General features: G+C 47.4%; 1 protein-coding gene across 1 annotated transcript in view; it reads left to right on the top strand.

Annotated features, from left to right (window-relative positions):
* Positions 1-17829, top strand: part of FYN (FYN proto-oncogene, Src family tyrosine kinase) — a 217789-nt gene extending 199960 nt beyond the window's left edge. The window contains exons 12-13 of the mRNA XM_030199220.1: positions 7099-7230; positions 16198-17829. Of these exons, the coding sequence (XP_030055080.1) occupies positions 7099-7230; positions 16198-16406 (341 nt within the window). The 3' untranslated portion in view covers positions 16407-17829. The remainder of the gene's footprint in view (positions 1-7098; positions 7231-16197) is intronic.
* The last annotated feature ends 1665 nt before the right edge of the window (positions 17830-19494 follow it).

Genomic DNA, 19494 nt, shown 5'->3' with positions numbered 1-19494 from the left:
CGGAATATATGACAGACCTTATCGACCTGCCAACCAGAAACACCACAAAATCTGCACGATCATATCTAAACCTCCACTACCCAAGCAGCAAAGGACTCAAATACAAATCCACCTATGCAACCAGCTTTTCCTACCTAAGCGCACAACTATGGAACTCATTGCCAAAAGCAGTAAAAACTACGCTCGACCACCTAAATTTCCGGAAAGCACTAAAGGCAGACTTGTTCAGAAGAGCATACCCCACCGACCCAACATAAAAATACCGGTCACTTGCGACACAACATAACCAAAGACCATAACGGACATTACCTGACTCTTCTTCCCCCGTTCCCTCCCTAAGTTCCCCCCAATTGTACCTACCATACATGTACCTCATTCTACCATAATATCACTTTGTATTCATTCATACCATGTATTTGTTCAGACCGGAATCGGCTAATGCCATTAACGGTTATATGTAAGCCACATTGAGCCTGCAAAAGGTGGGAAAATGTGGGATTCAAATGTAACAAATAAATAAAATAAAATTGTTATTTGAAGATACAGTAGTTGATATGGGTTCAGTCGTCTATGGTGCTCTAAATTCATTCACCAGAAGAGTTTTATTTACTGAGGTATGTTTGACATCCAGGGAAGGTGATTCAGGTAAATGCCAGAGTGGCATCAAAACCAATCGTTTTTCAACTCAGAGATCAACAGTTAAGATCCGTCTCTTGATTTATCGAACTTTGAATGGTGAAGTACTTGATTATGTGAACGAAAGGGGCCTTTTTATTAAGGTGTGTTAGATTATTGTGGTTTAACGGAGAAAAACAGTGGCGGCCCTACCATTAGGCCACCTGAGGCAGGGGCCTCAAGCGACACTCTCCAGAGAGAAGCACTCACCCCTTGCCTTCCCCACATTTACCTTAGGCTGCCCTGCTTCCGGCACTGGCCTCTTCTCCCTACTGTGGCCCGCCTCTTGACGTAACTTCCTGTTTCCTCAGAGGCGGGAAGATGAAGAGGGTTGAGGAGGGAAAGGGGAGAGATGCCAGACCGAGGGCGGGCGGGGGTGGCATCTCATCCTTGCCTCAGGCGGCAGATTGCCTTGGGCCACTGCTGCAGAAAATTAACACATGGTAGCTGCAAATCTAACGTAGCACTTCTTGGAACATACATGCCTGGCATTTCCCAGTTCAGGTCATGCATTAATATTTGCATTAGCAAGCAGTACTCAGGTTGCAGTTAGTGTGGAGGCACCGGATCTCCAGCCCTCCCTGAACCTGGGGGGATGGGATCGTCGGGGGGGACCGGAGGTCCGCCGGACCTCCAGCCCCCCCCCCCCCCCGTCACTCGCTTGGAGGGAGGGAGGGAGAGGGTTTGGCCCTTTGACCATTTTCTCCAGCCCTCCCTGAACCTGTGGGGGGGGTCATCGGGGGGGACCAGAGGTCCGCCGGATCTCTAGCCCCCCCCCCCCCGTCGCTCACTTGGAGGGAGGGAGGGAGAGGGTTTGGCCGTTTGACCATTTTCTCCAACCCTCCCTGAACCTGGGGGGGGTCATCGGGGGGGACCGGAGGTCCGCCAGACCTCCAGCCCCCCCCCCTGTCGCTCGCTTGGAGGGAGGGAGGGAGAGGGTTTGGCCCTATGACCATTTTCTCCAGCCCTCCCTGAACCCGGGGGGACCAGAGGTCCGCCGGACCTCCTGCCCCCTGTTGGCAGGTTTGCTTTTGGGGGGGAACAGGGGCCTGCCAGCATGCAACTGCATGCTGGACAGGGCTCACCATTGCTCCCCAATGATCTGCAAGCCCTAACGCCTGAGCTCTTTCATTAAAACTTCAGGTCCATGGGTCAGTTTTAGCAGATGATGTAAAAGGTGCCGGTACTCAGTACCCCCAAGTACCCCCTCAAAAAATGTGTGCTTATAACTAACAGATGCGAAGTAGTGATTCATCTGATTTTTTTTGTACCCACTGCTTACATAGTAAGCTCAAATTCATTGTTGAGCGTCCCAGATTTTCAGACTATTCTGAAGTCTGAATATTACTGCTGTCTGGATAGTTTTTTATCTGCTCTTATCCCAACCCAAGCCTGGCCTACAAAGATATGAACAGTATCGGGCCGTTTAGCAATTTAAATAATGCAATATTATTCATCTGTTTCTTGAAATACAGCTCCCAGTCACTACATGATTACTATTGCCTATCAATTTCTATATTGATATCCCTGCAGGCAAAGCTAATTATCAAAATGAAACAAAATTTATTGATCAAAACAAAGTCCTTCCATTTCCGTTGGATTCCACTTTACTTATTGTGATGGAGGTGGGCCAAGGCCATGAAAACGGCTTTGCCCCTTCTTTCAATGACATCCTCAGTTTGCTTCCATTGTTTTTCCAGAGAGATTGGATTTCATTTCATTGATGGGTCCCAACAAAAAGAGGCTAAAAAACCCCAAACACAGTGGGGGTGATAGTGTCTGGGGATCTCAAGGTGGAGAATCAATGTGTCAAGGTGGTGACTGTTGCATAGAGAAAGGCAAAACCAGCAGAAGAAAGGAGGCGTTAATGTCCCTGTACAAGTCATTGGTGAGGCCCCATTTGCAGTACTGCGTCCAGTTTTGCAGGCTGAATCTCTTCAAGGATATTAAAAGACTTGAGGTAGTTCAGAGGAAGGCGACAAAAATGGTACAGGATTTGTGCCATGACATATATGAGAAGAAACTGGAGGACTTCAATATGTTTACGCTAGAGAAAAGGAGAGAGGTGGTATGATACAGACATTTAAGTAGTTGAAAGATATTAAAATTCAAACAAACCTCTTCCACTGACGTAGGGGCAGTAGAACTAGAGGACATGAATGGAGGTTGCAGGGAGGGAGACTTAGGAGTAACGTCAGGAAATGCTTTTTCACAGAGAGAGCAGTGGACGCCTGGAAGACAAACAGGACAAATATGAGATAAGGGAATTACTAAGGTGGGAATGATAAATGTTCTAGGCCCAGCAACTCTTCCTGTCTGTCCCCCCCCCCCCCCCACCCCGATCCATTAGACCAGCACCTCCATCTCTCTATCCCTGTTTCCTGGGCCGCCAAGAGGAGAGGCAAGGAGGGAAAACTTCCCCAGGTCCAGGCCTCCAAGGGGGGCCCAGCACCGGGGTCTCTCTCTCCTACTCCTGAGGAAACCTGAGTGATCGAGTCCCCACAGGAGCAGGAGAGAGAAAAACTCCAGCGCCGGGCCCCCCTTGGGGGCTGGGGAGGACCCGGAGGACTGCAGGTCTTCCTCCAGCATTGCTGTTCTGCCCATTGCTTGCAAAGCAACTGTTTTTCCTATCAGGCGTTCATGCTTGGTTTCAAAACTGAGCATGCCCTGAGAGAGGTACTGAGGAGCTGCAGAGTGAATGCACTTATAGGTCAATAAGAGGAGTTTGAACTGTATGCGGAAACGGATAGGAAGCCAGTGAAGTGACTTGAGGAGAGGGCTAATATGAGCACTGGCGGAATATTAGTCGTGCAGCAGAATTTTGAACAGATTGAAGAGGAGAGATATGGTTAAGTGGGAGACCTGTGAGAAGCAAGTTGCAATAGTCTAAGTGAGAGGTGATAAGAGCATGGATGAGGGTTCTGGTAGTGTGCTCAGAAAGAAAAGGGCGAATTATGGTGATATTATAGCGAAAGAAACGACAGGTTTTAGCAGTCTGCTGAATATGTGCAGAGAAGGAGAGAGAGGAGTCAAAGATGACCCCAAGGTTACGAGCTGATGAGACAGGAAGGATGAGAGTGTTATCCACAGAAATAGAGAATGGGGGAGGAGGAGAGGTTGGTTTAGGGGGAAAGATAACAAGCTCAGTCTTGGTCATGTTTAGTTTCAGATGGCGCTGAGACATCCAGGCAGCAATGTCAGACAGGCAGGCTCATACGTTGGCCTGGATTTCGGCTGAGATTTATGGTGTGGAGAGGTAGATCTGGGAGTCATCAGCGTAAAGATGATACTGAAAACCATGGGATGAGATCAGAATACCAAGGGAAGAAGTACAGATGGAGAAAAGAAGAGGTCCCAGGACAGATCTCTGAGGTACACCAACTGACAGTGGGATAGAAGTAGAGGAGGATCCACTAGAGTATACACTAAAGGTACTGCCTTAGTGTATATTCAGACTTAACTGAAATCACCAATTTAATCAGGCTAGGCTTGAATACAATGGATGCATGGGCTAACTCATTTCAATTGAAATTGAATACTGAGAAGACTCACTGTCTCATCCTATCTTCTCAACACAATAAGTACAAACCCAAAACTTTAAATATCCCTAATTACTCACTACCTATCTCGAATAGCCTACAATTACTTGGTGTCACAATTGATCGGAACCTGACACTGGAAACCCAAGTGAATTGCAGCACAAAGAAAATGTTTTACTCAATGTGGAATCTTTTTTTCCCCGAGATGTTTTTCGCAATTTGGTTCAATCATTGGTATTAAGCCATTTGGATTACTGCAACGCAATCTATGTAGGATGTAAAGTACAACTAATTAAGAAACTTCAGACCGCCCAGAACACAGCAGCGAGATTGATCTTTGGCAAAGCAAAATTTGAATCTGCCAAACCCCTTCGCAAAAAATTACACTGGCTTCCCATTAAAGAACATATTGCTTTTAAGATCTGTGCCTTGATTCGTAAAATTATCTACGGATACATATTAAATCTAATAGATCTACCTCCCAGAAATAGCTCCAGTCTTTCCCGTTCCTATCTTAACTTACATTATCCAGATTGCAACGGCCTCAAATACAAATCTATCTACGCATCCAGCTTCTCCTTCATAGCCACACAGCTTTGGAATGCACTGGCCAAAATTTTAACGTCAAATCAGAACTATCTAAACTTTAGAAAACTTCTGAAGACCTCCCTGTTCAAGAAGACTTAACTCCCCAGACGTAAACTAATCCACTTCTCCTGGTCACACCAAATCTCATGGACATCATCGACCTTCTATTATCCTTTATTACCTTGTTGTTTAATATGTTATCTATATGATTCTGTCCTATTATTACATTGTTTAATTGTATATTAATGAACTGTAATATGTCCTTTGGTACTATGTATGTAAGCCACATTGAGCCTCCAACTAGTGGAAAAATGTGGGGTATAAATGTGTTACATAAATAAATAAAATATTCAGCGCTTTCCCGCATATGCCAAGCTGCTTAAAGATATAACTGTTATTTATGCAGCCTGACTTCACTGGTTTACTTATGCAGTGAGGGGCTGAATATTGGCACTTAACACGACTCCATCCCTTATCCACTTTTGAATTTGGCGCCTTACCAGTCTTTTACAGTGAAAATAACCAGTTAAGTGCTGCCAAAAATGGCCAGATAGCTGTGAACGAACGATTTAATCGGGTTGGCAGCCATTTCTGGCTGAATAAATCATTTCTTATATTGGCCAGCTTTTCTAATTTCTCTCTTTGGGGAACTAATTACTGCCCCACCCTGACACTACACATGAAAAAGGCTTTTAATTTCTTCCTTAACAAAGAAAAAGATGTCACACTTCTGCAGTGAGAAAGAATAGCCAAGCTGCAGCTGGCATGAGGTCTTTTCCCTTCCTGATTTCAGCACAGAGAGAGTGAATTCAATAAAGCTCAGTTCTTCTCTTAACTTCAAATCATTTTTATTAAGAGATGCATACAATTGCAAACAGTGTATTGGCATCAACAATTCAAAACTGAAAAACATAATATAACAATCCCGAAACGGTCCCAAAGACCCTCTCCCCTTACATAAGTACATAAGTATTGCCAAAGGTCCATCAAGCCCAGCATCCTGTTTCCAAAAGTGGCCAATCCAGGTCACAAGTACCTGGCAACATCCCAAAAAAGTACAAAACATTTTATACTGCTTATCCCAGAAATAGTGGATTTTCCCCAAGTCCATTTAATAATGGTCTATGGACTTTTCCTTTAGGAAGCCGTCCAAACCTTTTTTAAACTCCGCTAAGCAGCCGCCTTTACCACATTCTCTGGCAACAAATTCCAGAGTTTAATTACACGTTGAGTGAAGAAACATTTTCTCCGATTCGTTTTAAATTTACTACATTGTAGCTTCATTGCATGCCCCCTAGTCCTAGTATTTTTGGAAAGCGTAAACAGACGCTTCACATCTACCCGTTCAACTCCACTCATTATTTTATAGACCTCTATCATATCTCCCTTCAGCTGAAGAGCCCTAGCCATTTTAGCCTTTCCTCATAGGGAAGTTGTACCATCCCCTTTATCATTTTCGTTGCCCATCTCTGCACCTTCTCTAATTCCACTATATCATTTTTGAGATGCGGTAACCAGAATTGAACACAATATTCGAGGTGCAGTCATACCATGGAGCGATACAAAGGCATTATAACATCCTCATTTTTGTTTTCCATTCCTTTCCTAATAATACCTAACATTCTATTTGCTTTCTTATCCGCAGCAGCACACTGAGCAGAAGGTTTCAACATATCATCAACGACAACACCTAGATCCCTTTCTTGGTCCTTGACTCCTAACGTGGAACCTTACATGACGTAGCTATAATTAGGGTTCCTCTTTCCCACATGCATCACTTTGCACTTGCTCACACTACCTCCTATCCCCTTCCTCTCCCTGAAGTAAGAGACAAGGTATTTATTTATTTGTTACATTTGTATCCCACATTTTCCCACCTATTTGCAGGCTCAATGTGGCTTACATTATGCCGTAATGGCGATCGCCAAGTCCTTCAGGAACTCATTGCTGGAGGATGTGGTAACAGTGGTTAGCATATCTGGGTTTTAAAAAAAGATTTGCACAAGATCCTGGAGGAAAAGTCCATAGTCTGTTGTTAAGAGAAACATGGGAAAAGCCACTGCTTGCCCTGGGATTGGTAACATGGAATGTTGCTACTATTTGGGTTTCTGCCAGGTACTTGTGAACTGGTCTCTGTTGGAAGCATGATACTGGGATAGATGGGCCTTTGTTCTGATCCAGTAGAGCAATTTCCTATGTTCTTATTTATTGTTGCGTACTAATGTGCATTCAATACTACAATTTCCAGTGTGCACGATTTTGCATTAATGTGACCGGTCTCTGCTTCCTATTCTAGGTGCCAAGTTTCCCATCAAATGGACAGCGCCAGAGGCGGCACTGTACGGGAGGTTTACCATTAAATCAGATGTGTGGTCCTTTGGTATTTTACTGACAGAGCTGGTAACCAAGGGGAGAGTGCCTTACCCAGGTGAGAACAGGAGAAGTTGGAAAGAAATGTGTGTCTCTCTGGATGCAAAATAGATATGATAGAGCTCTATAAAATAATGAGTGGAGTTGAACGGGTAGATGTGTAGCATCTGTTCACGCTTTCCAAAAATACTAGGACTAGGGGGCATGCGATGAAGCTACAATGTAGTAAATTTAAAACGAATCGGAGAAAAGGTTGCTTCACTCAACGTTTAATTAAACTCTGGAATTCGTTGCCAGAGAATGTGGTAAAGGCGGTTAGCTTAGTGGAGTTTAAAAAAGGTTTGGACGGCTTCCTAAAGGAAAAGTCCATAGACCATTATTAAATGGACTTGGGGAAAATCCACTATTTCTGGGATAAGCAGTATAAAATGTTTTGTACTTTTTTGGGATCTTGCCAGGTATTTGTGACCTGGATTGGCCACTGTTGGAAACAGGATGCTGGGCTTGATGGACCATTGGTCTGTCCCAGTTTGGCAATACTTATGTACTTGGGATTCTGAATGGAATCTTGCTACTCTTTGGGGTTCTAAATGGAATGTTGCTACACTTTGAAATTCTGAATGGAATCTTTTTATTCTTTAGAATTCTAGAATCTTCCTACTCTTTGGGGTTCTACATGGAATGTTGCTACTCTTTGAGATCTTGCCAGGTATTTGTGACCTGGATTGGCCACTGTTGGAAACAGGATGCTGGGCTCGATGGACCTTTGGTCTTTCCCAGTATGGCAATACTTATGTAATGTAACTCTCCCAAAGCGATGCCTATGGGAAGAACTGGTATAAAGACACAGCAAGTTAGAAAAGGGATTTCAGAGAAATAACACCCCCCCAAATCCCTAAAAAAACAGAGAGCTTGGCTCAATGTATTTTAATAGAAGTTCCAACTTCTGCAGCAAACTTACCCTGCCTCCCAAAGCTCTTCCCCACTGCAACCCCCACCCCAATCTATTCTGTCCCGAAAGCTATCCTCTACTATCCCTACCTTCCAAAATTACCCTCAACTGCCCTGACCTCCACCATCAAAACTAACCCAACTACCCACTTCTCCAGACCCCATAACTACCCTCACCCTTCCAGCTATCCCCAAGTAACTCGCCCCACCTTCTCCCAACCCAGCTCCCACACCTACCTTCACCCTCCTTGAACAAAGCCATCCCCTACCCTTGTAAGTCAAAGGTAGACACACACACAACCAATTGAAATACCTTCTCATCTTGAGACGCCTCTAAGCATTAAATTGGTTGTGCCTGAATCCTAAGGTAAGTATTTTCTCTGATAACTGAGCAGTTTTGAGTTGGGAATATCTGTGTGAATAAGGTCAACTTTAGTCGTCTGGAGAATGTTTTAGGCATTGATGTTATGCTGTAGTGGAATTATAATGAAGTAGACCAGTGATGGTTTAAAGAGAGGAATCAGGGGGCCACCCTTTGCAACTTGCATTGATGTTAAGGCTTTTCCTGATGGTCTACTTTCATTCATTACTTTTTATAGTGATATAATATCTTGTCTATCGGACACTTATTCCCTCAGTTTTCATTGAGTAGTATTTTAGTACATTGGTGGTTTATTCTCAATTGAGTTTGGATTATACTTTGTGGACTCAGCTTCAAGCAGTGTTTGGGAGTGGGTGTAGTTATGGGAGGATAGGTTTGATGGGTGGGAGTAGTTGTGGGGGGCGGAGGGTAGATTGAGAACATAAGCATAAGTGTCGCCATACGGGGACAGACCGAAGGTCCATCAAGCCCAGTATCCTGTTTCCAGCAGTGGCCCATCCAGGTCACAAGTCCCTGGCGAGATCCCAGAACAGTAAAACAGATTGGGTGGATGAGAGTAATTGGAAGGTGGAGTAGTTCTGGGTGGTGGATTTAGTTGGGGAGTAAGGACTAGTTGTAGAAGGGATGTTTTGGGGGATGAGGTAGTTGACAATTTAGGTTATTTGTCAGGGGGATTTATGAAAGGTGGGAATATGCTACAGAAGCTGAAACTTCTTTTCCAAGAGAAATGCCTTGAGCCATTTGGTGGGGGAGGGGCTTATTTTTCTGGAACCCCAGTCCAATCTAACATTTTTAATTCAATCCCCCCGATATTCAGCCAGAATCAGGCAAGAGCATAGCTAGATGGCTGATTTTTGGGTGGGCCTGAGCCCAAGGTGGGTGGGCATGGAATTCATCCCCAACCCCACTCACTGCTCTCCGTTCCCCTCCCAGCCCAAAATATTAAATAGCTGAGTTAGCAGGGATCCCCAAGCCCTGCCAGCTGAAGACCTCCTCCTCCTCGGGCAGCTAGCATTCTTCCAAGTGGTAATCTGTCGCAGCAGGGGCATAGCCAGACTTCGGCGGGAGGGGGGTCCAGAGCCCGAGGTGAGGGGGCACATTCTAGCCCCCCCCCCCGGCACCACTGCCCCCCTGCCATTGCCGACCCTGCCGCCACCACCAACTTTGTGACCCTCTCGACCCCCCCCCTTCCACCACCAACCCGCCATCGCCTACCTTTGCTGGTGGGGGACCCCAACCCCCGTCAGCCGAGGTCCTCTTCTTCTCACAAAAGGCTTCCTTCTGTTTCTGACGTTGTACGTGCAGGACGTCAGAAACAGAAGGAAGCCTTTGGCGAGAAGAAGAGGACCTCGGCTGGCGGGGGTTGGGGTCCCCCACCAGCAAAGGGAAGGCGACGGCGGGTTGGCAGCGGAAGGGAGGGTCGAGAGGGTCATCAGCAGGGGGGTCCAAGGACAAATCTACGGGGGCCCAGGCCCCCCCTGGCCCCACGTAGCTACACCACTGTGTCGCAGTGTACCTGGGCCATGCATGAAAACTGAGCATGTGCAGAGGGGCCAGTGTTGGTGTCAGTTCAAGACAAGTGCTGCCGGCTCTGTCCGAGGAGGACGAATGAGGACATTTTCAGCTGGTGGGGTTTAGGGATCCCTGGCAGCCACAGCAAGAATGCCAGAATTTTGGGTGGGCCTGAGTCCAAATTGGGCCCACCCAGGCCCACCCGTGGCGTATCAGGCAGTGTGGTTAGCTTCCCCTGCTGGCACTGACCCTGGATATTCAATGCCAGGTTTCTGTTTTGTCTGTAGCAACTTAACCAGTTAAGCCAATATCAGTTAAGTGCTTAGGGGTTAAAGATAGGCCTGCTATTTATATGTGGCCTTTCTTATCTGCTAAACTTAGCCGGTTGGTGCTGAATATTCATGTGACATAGCTGCTAAGCACTAATATTCAGCTGAGATAACCGACTGCCTCGTGCAGAACATTAGCTGTTAGCTGGCTAAGCGTTAATTAACTAGCCAGAAGCTGTTCCTGGCCAGTTAAATAGCGCTACATATCGGGCCCACTGTGTCTTTTCAGAAGTTTACCTGTTACCAAATTTGCTCCCATTACATTACATTTTCAGAGAATTATTTTGCCCCCAGAAAAGGGAAGGGAAGAGATTTTTCAGTTGTAGTTTGAGGTGATTTACATGAAGTACTAAGTAATTTTACATTCTCAGGGGTAGATATTCAGCGTGGTTTAAGTGAGCAGGACAGGCTCCTGCACACTTAAACCCTGCTAAGGTGGCCATTGCTGGGTTTTCAGTGGCATTTAACCATGCAGTGCTGCTCAGTATTCCCTGTGATTAGGGTTACCATATTTGCTCACCCCAAAAAGAAGACACGATACCCCCGCCCCACACACACCTAAGGGTGTCCTCCCCTCCCCTTACTCTACTGCCCTGGTGGTCTAGTGACCTCTTCAGGGCAGGAAAGAGGCCCTTCTTTCCTGCCCGGAGCGCTGCCCTCCATCCTGTTCTCTTTGCAATGCTGAGTGCTGACGGTCCCAGCGCCGATTCATAACAGGGTAGGAAATCCGGACAAACGGGCAAAACCCGCCCGGTTGCCCGGCCATGTCCTCAAAAAGACAACATGTCTGGGTAAAACCGGACATATGGTAACCCTACCTGTGATCATTGTGGCATTGTGCAGTTACAGACCATATTCAGCACCGGAGCCACACAGGTAAGTGGGCAGAGAAGAGACAGAGCCGGGCCTGGGGCAAGCAATGTTAAGGAGCCCCCCCTCATTCCCAGTACACTACTTGCCTGGAGTCAATGAATGGCAGGCAGCAAGGCAGCAGCGATCGGGAGAGACTGCTCTGCTGGCCATGTGTCCTTCTTCCTGTCATCATGTCACGCCTATGTGGAAGCAGGAAGTTACTTCACAGGAGGCGGGACATGGCAGGAAGAAGGACCCGTGGCTGGCAGAGCGGTCTCTCTCGATTGCTGCTGCCTGCCAATTAATGACTCCAGGCAAGTAGATGACGAAGGGGGGGGGGATATACCTAATCTCACCTGGGCTGCTGATGCAAAGCCCCCCTTGGAGGTCAGGCCCAGGGGAATCTTGCCGCCCCCTCCCCTCAGCAGCCATGGACTACACAAAAGCCAGTCCTGTCTCTGCCCACAGGCAGGTCTGAATATCGACCAATGCCTTCGTAACTTCTGGGTCAGCGGCTGACCTGGATATTCAGTGCTGGTTTCCGGATATGTCCCTGGCGCTGAATATCCAGATTTGATTCAGTCTGCGGCAGTTGGCAACTTTAAAACCACTGACCAGCACAGGCTGAATTCTGGGGGGAGTGGGGGGTTGTACCTGAGGTAATGGAGGGTGAAGTGGCTTCCCAAGACAAACATTCTTGATGCTTGTGAGTAACTCCTTAGAACTTCTGTTCGGTTGAATAGAAAGTGTCTGGCCAATATTCAGCAGGGATGTTGGATTTTTTTTTTTTTAATAAATAATCAATGCTAGAATCTAGATAGTACTGTTTTGGGAAAGTACTTGTAACCTGAATTGGCCACTGTTGGAAACACGATGCTGGGTGATACCAGCGATATTCATTCAGATACAGTGGGGGAAATAAGTATTTGATCCCTTGCTGATTTTGTAAGTTTGCCCACTGACAAAGACATGAGCAGCCCATAATTGAAGGGTAGGTTATTGGTAACAGTGAGAGATAGCACATCACAAATTAAATCCGGAAAATCACATTGTGGAAAGTATATGAATTTATTTGCATTCTGCAGAGGGAAATAAGTATTTGATCCCCCACCAACCAGTAAGAGATCTGGCCCCTACAGACCAGGTAGATGCTCCAAATCAACTCGTTACCTGCATGACAGACAGCTGTCGGCAATGGTCACCTGTATGAAAGACACCTGTCCACAGACTCAGTGAATCAGTCAGACTCTAACCTCTACAAAATGGCCAAGAGCAAGGAGCTGTCTAAGCATGTCAGGGACAAGATCATACACCTGCACAAGGCTGGAATGGGCTACAAAACCATCAGTAAGACGCTGGGCGAGAAGGAGACAACTGTTGGTGCCATAGTAAGAAAATGGAAGAAGTACAAAATGACTGTCAATCGACAAAGATCTGGGGCTCCACGCAAAATCTCACCTCGTGGGGTATCCTTGATCATGAGGAAGGTTAGAAATCAGCCTACAACTACAAGGGGGGAACTTGTCAATGATCTCAAGGCAGCTGGGACCACTGTCACCACGAAAACCATTGGTAACACATTACGACATAACGGATTGCAATCCTGCAGTGCCCGCAAGGTCCCCCTGCTCCGGAAGGCACATGTGACGGCCCGTCTGAAGTTTGCCAGTGAACACCTGGATGATGCCGAGAGTGATTGGGAGAAGGTGCTGTGGTCAGATGAGACAAAAATTGAGCTCTTTGGCATGAACTCAACTCGCCGTGTTTGGAGGAAGAGAAATGCTGCCTATGACCCAAAGAACACCGTCCCCACTGTCAAGCATGGAGGTGGAAATGTTATGTTTTGGGGGTGTTTCTCTGCTAAGGGCACAGGACTACTTCACCGCATCAATGGGAGAATGGATGGGGCCATGTACCGTACAATTCTGAGTGACAACCTCCTTCCCTCCGCCAGGGCCTTAAAAATGGGTCGTGGCTGGGTCTTCCAGCACGACAATGACCCAAAACATACAGCCAAGGCAACAAAGGAGTGGCTCAGGAAGAAGCACATTAGGGTCATGGAGTGGCCTAGCCAGTCACCAGACCTTAATCCCATTGAAAACTTATGGAGGGAGCTGAAGCTGCGAGTTGCCAAGCGACAGCCCAGAACTCTTAATGATTTAGAGATGATCTGCAAAGAGGAGTGGACCAAAATTCCTCCTGACGTGTGCAAACCTCATCATCAACTACAGAAGACGTCTGACCGCTGTGCTTGCCAACAAGGGTTTTGCCACCAAGTATTAGGTCTTGTTTGCCAGAGGGATTAAATACTTATTTCCCTCTGCAGAATGCAAATAAATTCATATACTTTTCACAATGTGATTTTCCGGATTTAATTTGTGATGTGCTATCTCTCACTGTTATCAATAACCTACCCTTCAATTATGGGCTGCTCATGTCTTTGTCAGTGGGCAAACTTACAAAATCAGCAAGGGATCAAATACTTATTTCCCCCACTGTATGTAGATATTTATCCAGTTAGAGACCACCCAACTCTATCAGGACACAGCGCTGGAGCAGTCTGCAGTGTTTTCCAGCTGCATTATCCAGATACCGCCACTGAAACTCCAGGGATAACCCCCATCAGCACTAGGTATCAGTCAGTTCATCTCCAAGGCAGAGGGGGCAGTAGAGTCCCCCAGTGTGAGAAATGGTTATTTATAGAAATCAAGATCACTAATCATTATTTAGCCACATATCGTAGGGGTCTTCACCTTCTGCTTCTTGGAATGAGCAGTTTTCCTATTTGGAAACTATTCCCCCCCCTCCATGTCCAAAATCCATCCCCTACCTCCAGTTCTCAAACCTACCCTCCAAATTCCCCCTCACAGCTACCTGCACCCCTAAAGCTACCTCCATTCCTTCCCATGACTACCCAGCCCCTCCATCTATCCTTATCCCCAAACTACCCCAGCACTGATGACTGTCTCAACTACCTCCTATCCCCTAATAACTAGCCTCACCTACTCCCTACCAGCAAACCCCAGCTCTCACACTGACCCACCACCTGCTTCCACATCTACCTCACCTGCTCCCTACCCTCCAACCCCAGCTCCCACATGTACCTCACCTACTCCCTACCCTCCAACCCCAGCCCCCACACCTACCCACCAACCCACTCCTACACCTACCCCACTTACTCCTTACCCATCAACCCTCCCACACCTACCCCACCTTCTCCCTATCCAACAACAACCCGTTCTCACACCTACCCCACCTAAACCCTACCCACCAACCTCAGCTCCCACACGTATCGCACTTACTCCCTACCCACCAACCCTCCCATACCTACCCCACCTTCTCCCTATCCAACAACAACCCCAGTTCTCACACCTACCCCACCTACTCCCTACCAGCAAACCCCAGCTCCCACACTGACCCACCACCTGCTTCCACATCTACCTCACCTGCTCCCTACCCTCCAACCCCAGCTCTCAAACCTACCTCACCTATCCCCTACCTGCGAATCCCAGTTCCCACACCTACCCCAACTACTCCCTACTGACCAAACCCAGCCCCCACACCTACCCCACCTAAACCCTACCCACCAACCCCAGCTCCCACAAGTATCGCACTTACCCCACTTACTCCCTACCCACCAACCCTCCCATACCTACCCCACCTTCTTCCTATCCAACAACAACCCCAGTTCTCACACCTACCCCACCTACTCCCTACCAGCAAACCCCAGCTCTCACACTGACCCACCACCTGCTTCCACATCTACCTCACCTGCTCCCTACCCTCCAACCCCAGCTCCCACATGTACCTCACCTACTCCCTACCCTCCAACCCCAGCCCCCACACCTACCCACCAACCCGCTCCTACACCTACCCCACTTACTCCTTACCCATCAACCCTCCCACACCTACCCCACCTTCTCCCTATCGAACAACAACCCCAGTTCTCACACCTACCCCACCTACTCCCTACCAGCAAACCCCAGCTCCCACACTGACCCACCACCTGCTTCCACATCTACCTCACCTGCTCCCTACCCTCCAACCCCAGCTCCCACATGTACCTCACCTACTCCCTACCCTCCAACCCCAGCCCCCACACCTACCCACCAACCCGCTCCTACACCTACCCCACTTACTCCTTACCCATCAACCCTCCCACACCTACCCCACCTTCTCCCTATCCAACAACAACCCGTTCTCACACCTACCCCACCTAAACCCTACCCACCAACCTCAGCTCCCACACGTATCGCACTTACTCCCTACCCACCAACCCTCCCATACCTACCCCACCTTCTCCCTATCCAACAACAACCCCAGTTCTCACACCTACCCCACCTACTCCCTACCAGCAAACCCCAGCTCCCACACTGACCCACCACCTGCTCCCTACCCTCCAACCCCAGCTCTCAAACCTACCCACAAACCCCAGCTCTCACACCTACCCCACCTAATCCCTACCCACAAATCTCAGCTCCCATACCTACTCCCTATCCACTAACCCTAGCTCCAACACCTACCCCACCTACTCTCTGCCCACCAACCCAAGTTCACACATCTGCCCACCAACAACAGCTCTCACAACTACCTCACCTACTCCCTACCCTCCAACCCCAGTTTCCATATCTACCCACCTACTCCCTACCCTCCAACCCCAGTTTCCACCTCTACCTCTCCTTCTTCCTACCCAAGAACCCCAGCTCCTACACCTACCCACAAACCCCAGCTTCCACACATAAGATTAGCCATACTGGGACAGGCTGAAGGTCCATCAAGCCTAGTGTCCTGTTTACAACAGTGGCCAAGCCAGGTTACAAGTCTTTGCAAATGTCCTTTCTAAAATACCCTGCTCATGAGCTGCTGTAAATGTCTGTGGTTTCCATCTAGCCGCAACTCCAATACTTCAGTAAGACAAATAGGTGTCTGAACCTCTTTATAGAACAGGCTTAAAACAGACAATCCCAATTCTGTTCTTCTCATCCTTACTCTTTTTCAGGGATGAACAACCGGGAAGTGCTGGAGCAGGTGGAGCGGGGATATCGGATGCCCTGTCCCCAGGACTGTCCCAGCTCCATGCATGAGCTCATGATTCACTGCTGGAAGAAAGATCCTGAAGAGAGACCCACTTTTGAGTATCTCCAGGGCTTTTTGGAAGACTACTTCACTGCCACAGAACCCCAGTACCAGCCTGGGGATAACTTATAAATGTCTGGCCTGTGGAGAGAGCTCAAACCCTCTTCTGCCAGAGGTACCTCTGAACACAGCACCTTGTCCTACCTGTGTTCTGCAGGACTAGGATTGGTGCATTCTGCCCATTAGCTTCCAGTTCAATGCCAAGCTTATCCCAGGAGTTAGGAAATGCTCTGTAATGAAGACATGCTCCAAAACTCCCATCAACAGCGGCCTATTCCTTCAGTATTGTATATATCATCAACGTTAGTGCCGGAGTCCGTCTCCCCCGTCTCCTCACCATGACTCTTAATGGGCAGGACCTGATGCATCCCCTTTACATACCTTGAATGCAGCTGAGACCTCGCACTCCTGCGGAAAACCTCTCTGGCATTTCCCTCCAAGTGTTATTTCCCTGTGGGTATCTCTGCTTGAAGCAAAAGGAAAAATCTCTTCTCTTAAAGGAACAACAGGAGCCGTTTGGATCCTCTGTGCATTGTGGATGCATGTTTCTTCCTATACACAGATGGAGGGGTTCTTAAAAGTCCTCTTATGATCCAAGGAGACTCTGACCCAGAGGGACTTTCCAGGATTCCCTTTTCTGTGACTGCAAAGTTACTAATAATGATTAAAAAGAATACATTCAGCACTTTTCATCCAAACAGGGCTTCAATGTACGTTACCCGTTGTAACTAGTTCAGAAGAGTGCAGCCACCTCAAAGGTGGAGGACCTAGCAACACATTTCTAGTGCCTGGACTATAAGCAAAACTTCAGTACTAGTACTACTTATCATTTTGTTATTATTAAAGTAAACTCAGACCCAGGGAAATAAAGGATTCACCCAGGATCACACACAGAGTCCCTGAAAGAACTGGGATTAGAACTGAGACACAGGAAGACAAAGTGACTCACCCAGGATCACACAGAGAGTCAGTGACAGAGCTGGGATTTGAACTGATGTGTAGGAAGACAAAGTGACTCACCCAGGATCACACAGAGAGTCAGTGACAGAGCTGGGATTTGAACTGATGTGTAGGAAGAGAAAGTGACTCATCCAGGATCACACAGAGTGTCAGTGACAGAGCTGGGATTTGAACTGATGTGTAGGAAGAGAAAGTGACTCACCCAGGATCACACAGAGAGTCAGTGACAGAGCTGGGATTAGAACTGATGTGTAGGAAGAGAAAGTGACTCATCCATGATCACACAGAGAGTCAGTGACAGAGCTGGGATTAGAACTGATGTGTAGGAAGAGAAAGTGACTCACCCAGGATCACACAGAGAGTCAGTGACAGAGCTGGGATTTGAACTGATGTGTAGGAAGACAAAGTGACTCACCCAGGATCACACAGTCAGTGACAGAGCTGGGATTTGAACTGATGTGTAGGAAGAGAAAGTGACTCACCCAGGATCACACGGAGAGTCAGTGACAGAGCTGGGATTTGAACTGATGTGTAGGAAGACATGGAGGCTCATTTTCAAAGCACTTAGCCTCCCAAAGTTCCATAGAAACCTATGGAACTTAGCCTCCCAAAGTGCTTTGAAAATATGCCTCAAAGTGACTCACCCAGGATCACACAGAGAGTCAGTGACAGAGCTGGGATTTGAACTGATGTGTAGGAAAAGAAAGTGACTCACCCAGGATCACACAGAGAGTCAGTGACAGAGCTGGGATTTGAACTGATGTGTAGGAAGAGAAAGTGACTCATCCAGGATCATGTAGAGAGTCAGTGACAGAGCTGGGATTAGAACTGATGTGTAGGAAGAGAAAGTGACTCACCCAGGATCACACAGTCAGTGACAGAGCTGGGATTTGAACTGATGTGTAGGAAGAGAAAGGGACTCACCCAGGATCACACAGAGAGTCAGTGACAGAGCTGGGATTTGAACTGATGTGTAGGAAGACAAAGTGACTCACCCAGGATCACACAGAAAGTCAGTGAGAGAGCTGGGATTAGAACTGATGTGTAGGAAGAGAAAGTGACTCACCCAGAATCACGTAGAGGGTCAGAGCTGGGATTAGAGCTGAGGCACAGAGAGATTTGGAGTATGGTGTACAATTTTGCACCTTCAAAAAGATATAAAGAGGATGGAGTCAGACCAGAGGGCAGCTACTAAAATGGTCAGTGGTCTTCATCATAAAACATATGGGAGGGACACATGTAAAAATCACAATTTGTATACTTTGGAAGAAAGGCAGGAGAAGGGAGATATGATAGAGATTAAAATACCTACGTGGCATCAATGCACAGGAGGTGAGTCTCTTTCAGTTGAAAGGAAGCTCTGGAATGAGGGGGGCATAGGATGAAGGTGGAAGGGGACGGATTTGGGAGTAACCTGAGGAAATACTTCTTCACGGAGAGGGTGGTGAATTTGTGGAACAGCCTCCCAGTGGAGATGGTGGAGTCAAAAACTGTAATTGAAAGCTTGGGACAAGTACAGAGGATCAGTGACAGAGCTGGGATTAGAATTTAGAAGATGGGTTAGGTGTTCTAATCTGTGTTATGGCCATTTAAGATCCTTCATTGAACACATGTTCTCACAGGTTAGTACATCAGCCCAAGGTGACTTGTTCAAGGTCATGTTGAAGGCCAGGAGCAGAGTAATCCTGCTGCACCTCCTCTGAGCGGTAAGTGTTTCCTCTCTGTTTGAGGTCACCGTGCAGTGGTCTGGAGGGAGATTGAGCCACTTCATGCAGAGTGCGACTGGGGTCCCTAAAGGAAATGGAAGCACTTCCCAGCTGTAATCTCATCCACAGTTTTCACTACCTCCTGCCCAACACGTTCTACAGATATCTATGTCTCCAGTTTAGTATAAAATAACTACAGAGCGGCCAAGAGCTTCAAATCCTGACCTACAATAGCTACCTGTGTATTACAAGTCTGTTAAACATCTTTCACTGCTAGTGACACGGCTCCATAGGGGCTTCCAAGAAAGGTCTCCAGGAGATGACTTTGCTGTCTTGCACTCCACAGGGTCTCCCACAGTGTATCTTTTTTCCATGGGGATTTCTGCATTGTATTACACACCACGGAACACTCTCCCACTGTTTTCTAGTTCACAGAGAGACTCTTGTATCCCTGTTCCAGAGGGCTTTCCACGCTCCTTCGTATTCCACAGGGG

Source organism: Microcaecilia unicolor, chromosome 3 (assembly GCF_901765095.1).
Source record: "Microcaecilia unicolor chromosome 3, aMicUni1.1, whole genome shotgun sequence".
NCBI classification, from domain to species: Eukaryota; Metazoa; Chordata; class Amphibia; order Gymnophiona; family Siphonopidae; genus Microcaecilia; species Microcaecilia unicolor.
Note: the sequence above shows the minus strand (reverse complement) of the source record. Positions and strands in the feature narration are given on the sequence as shown.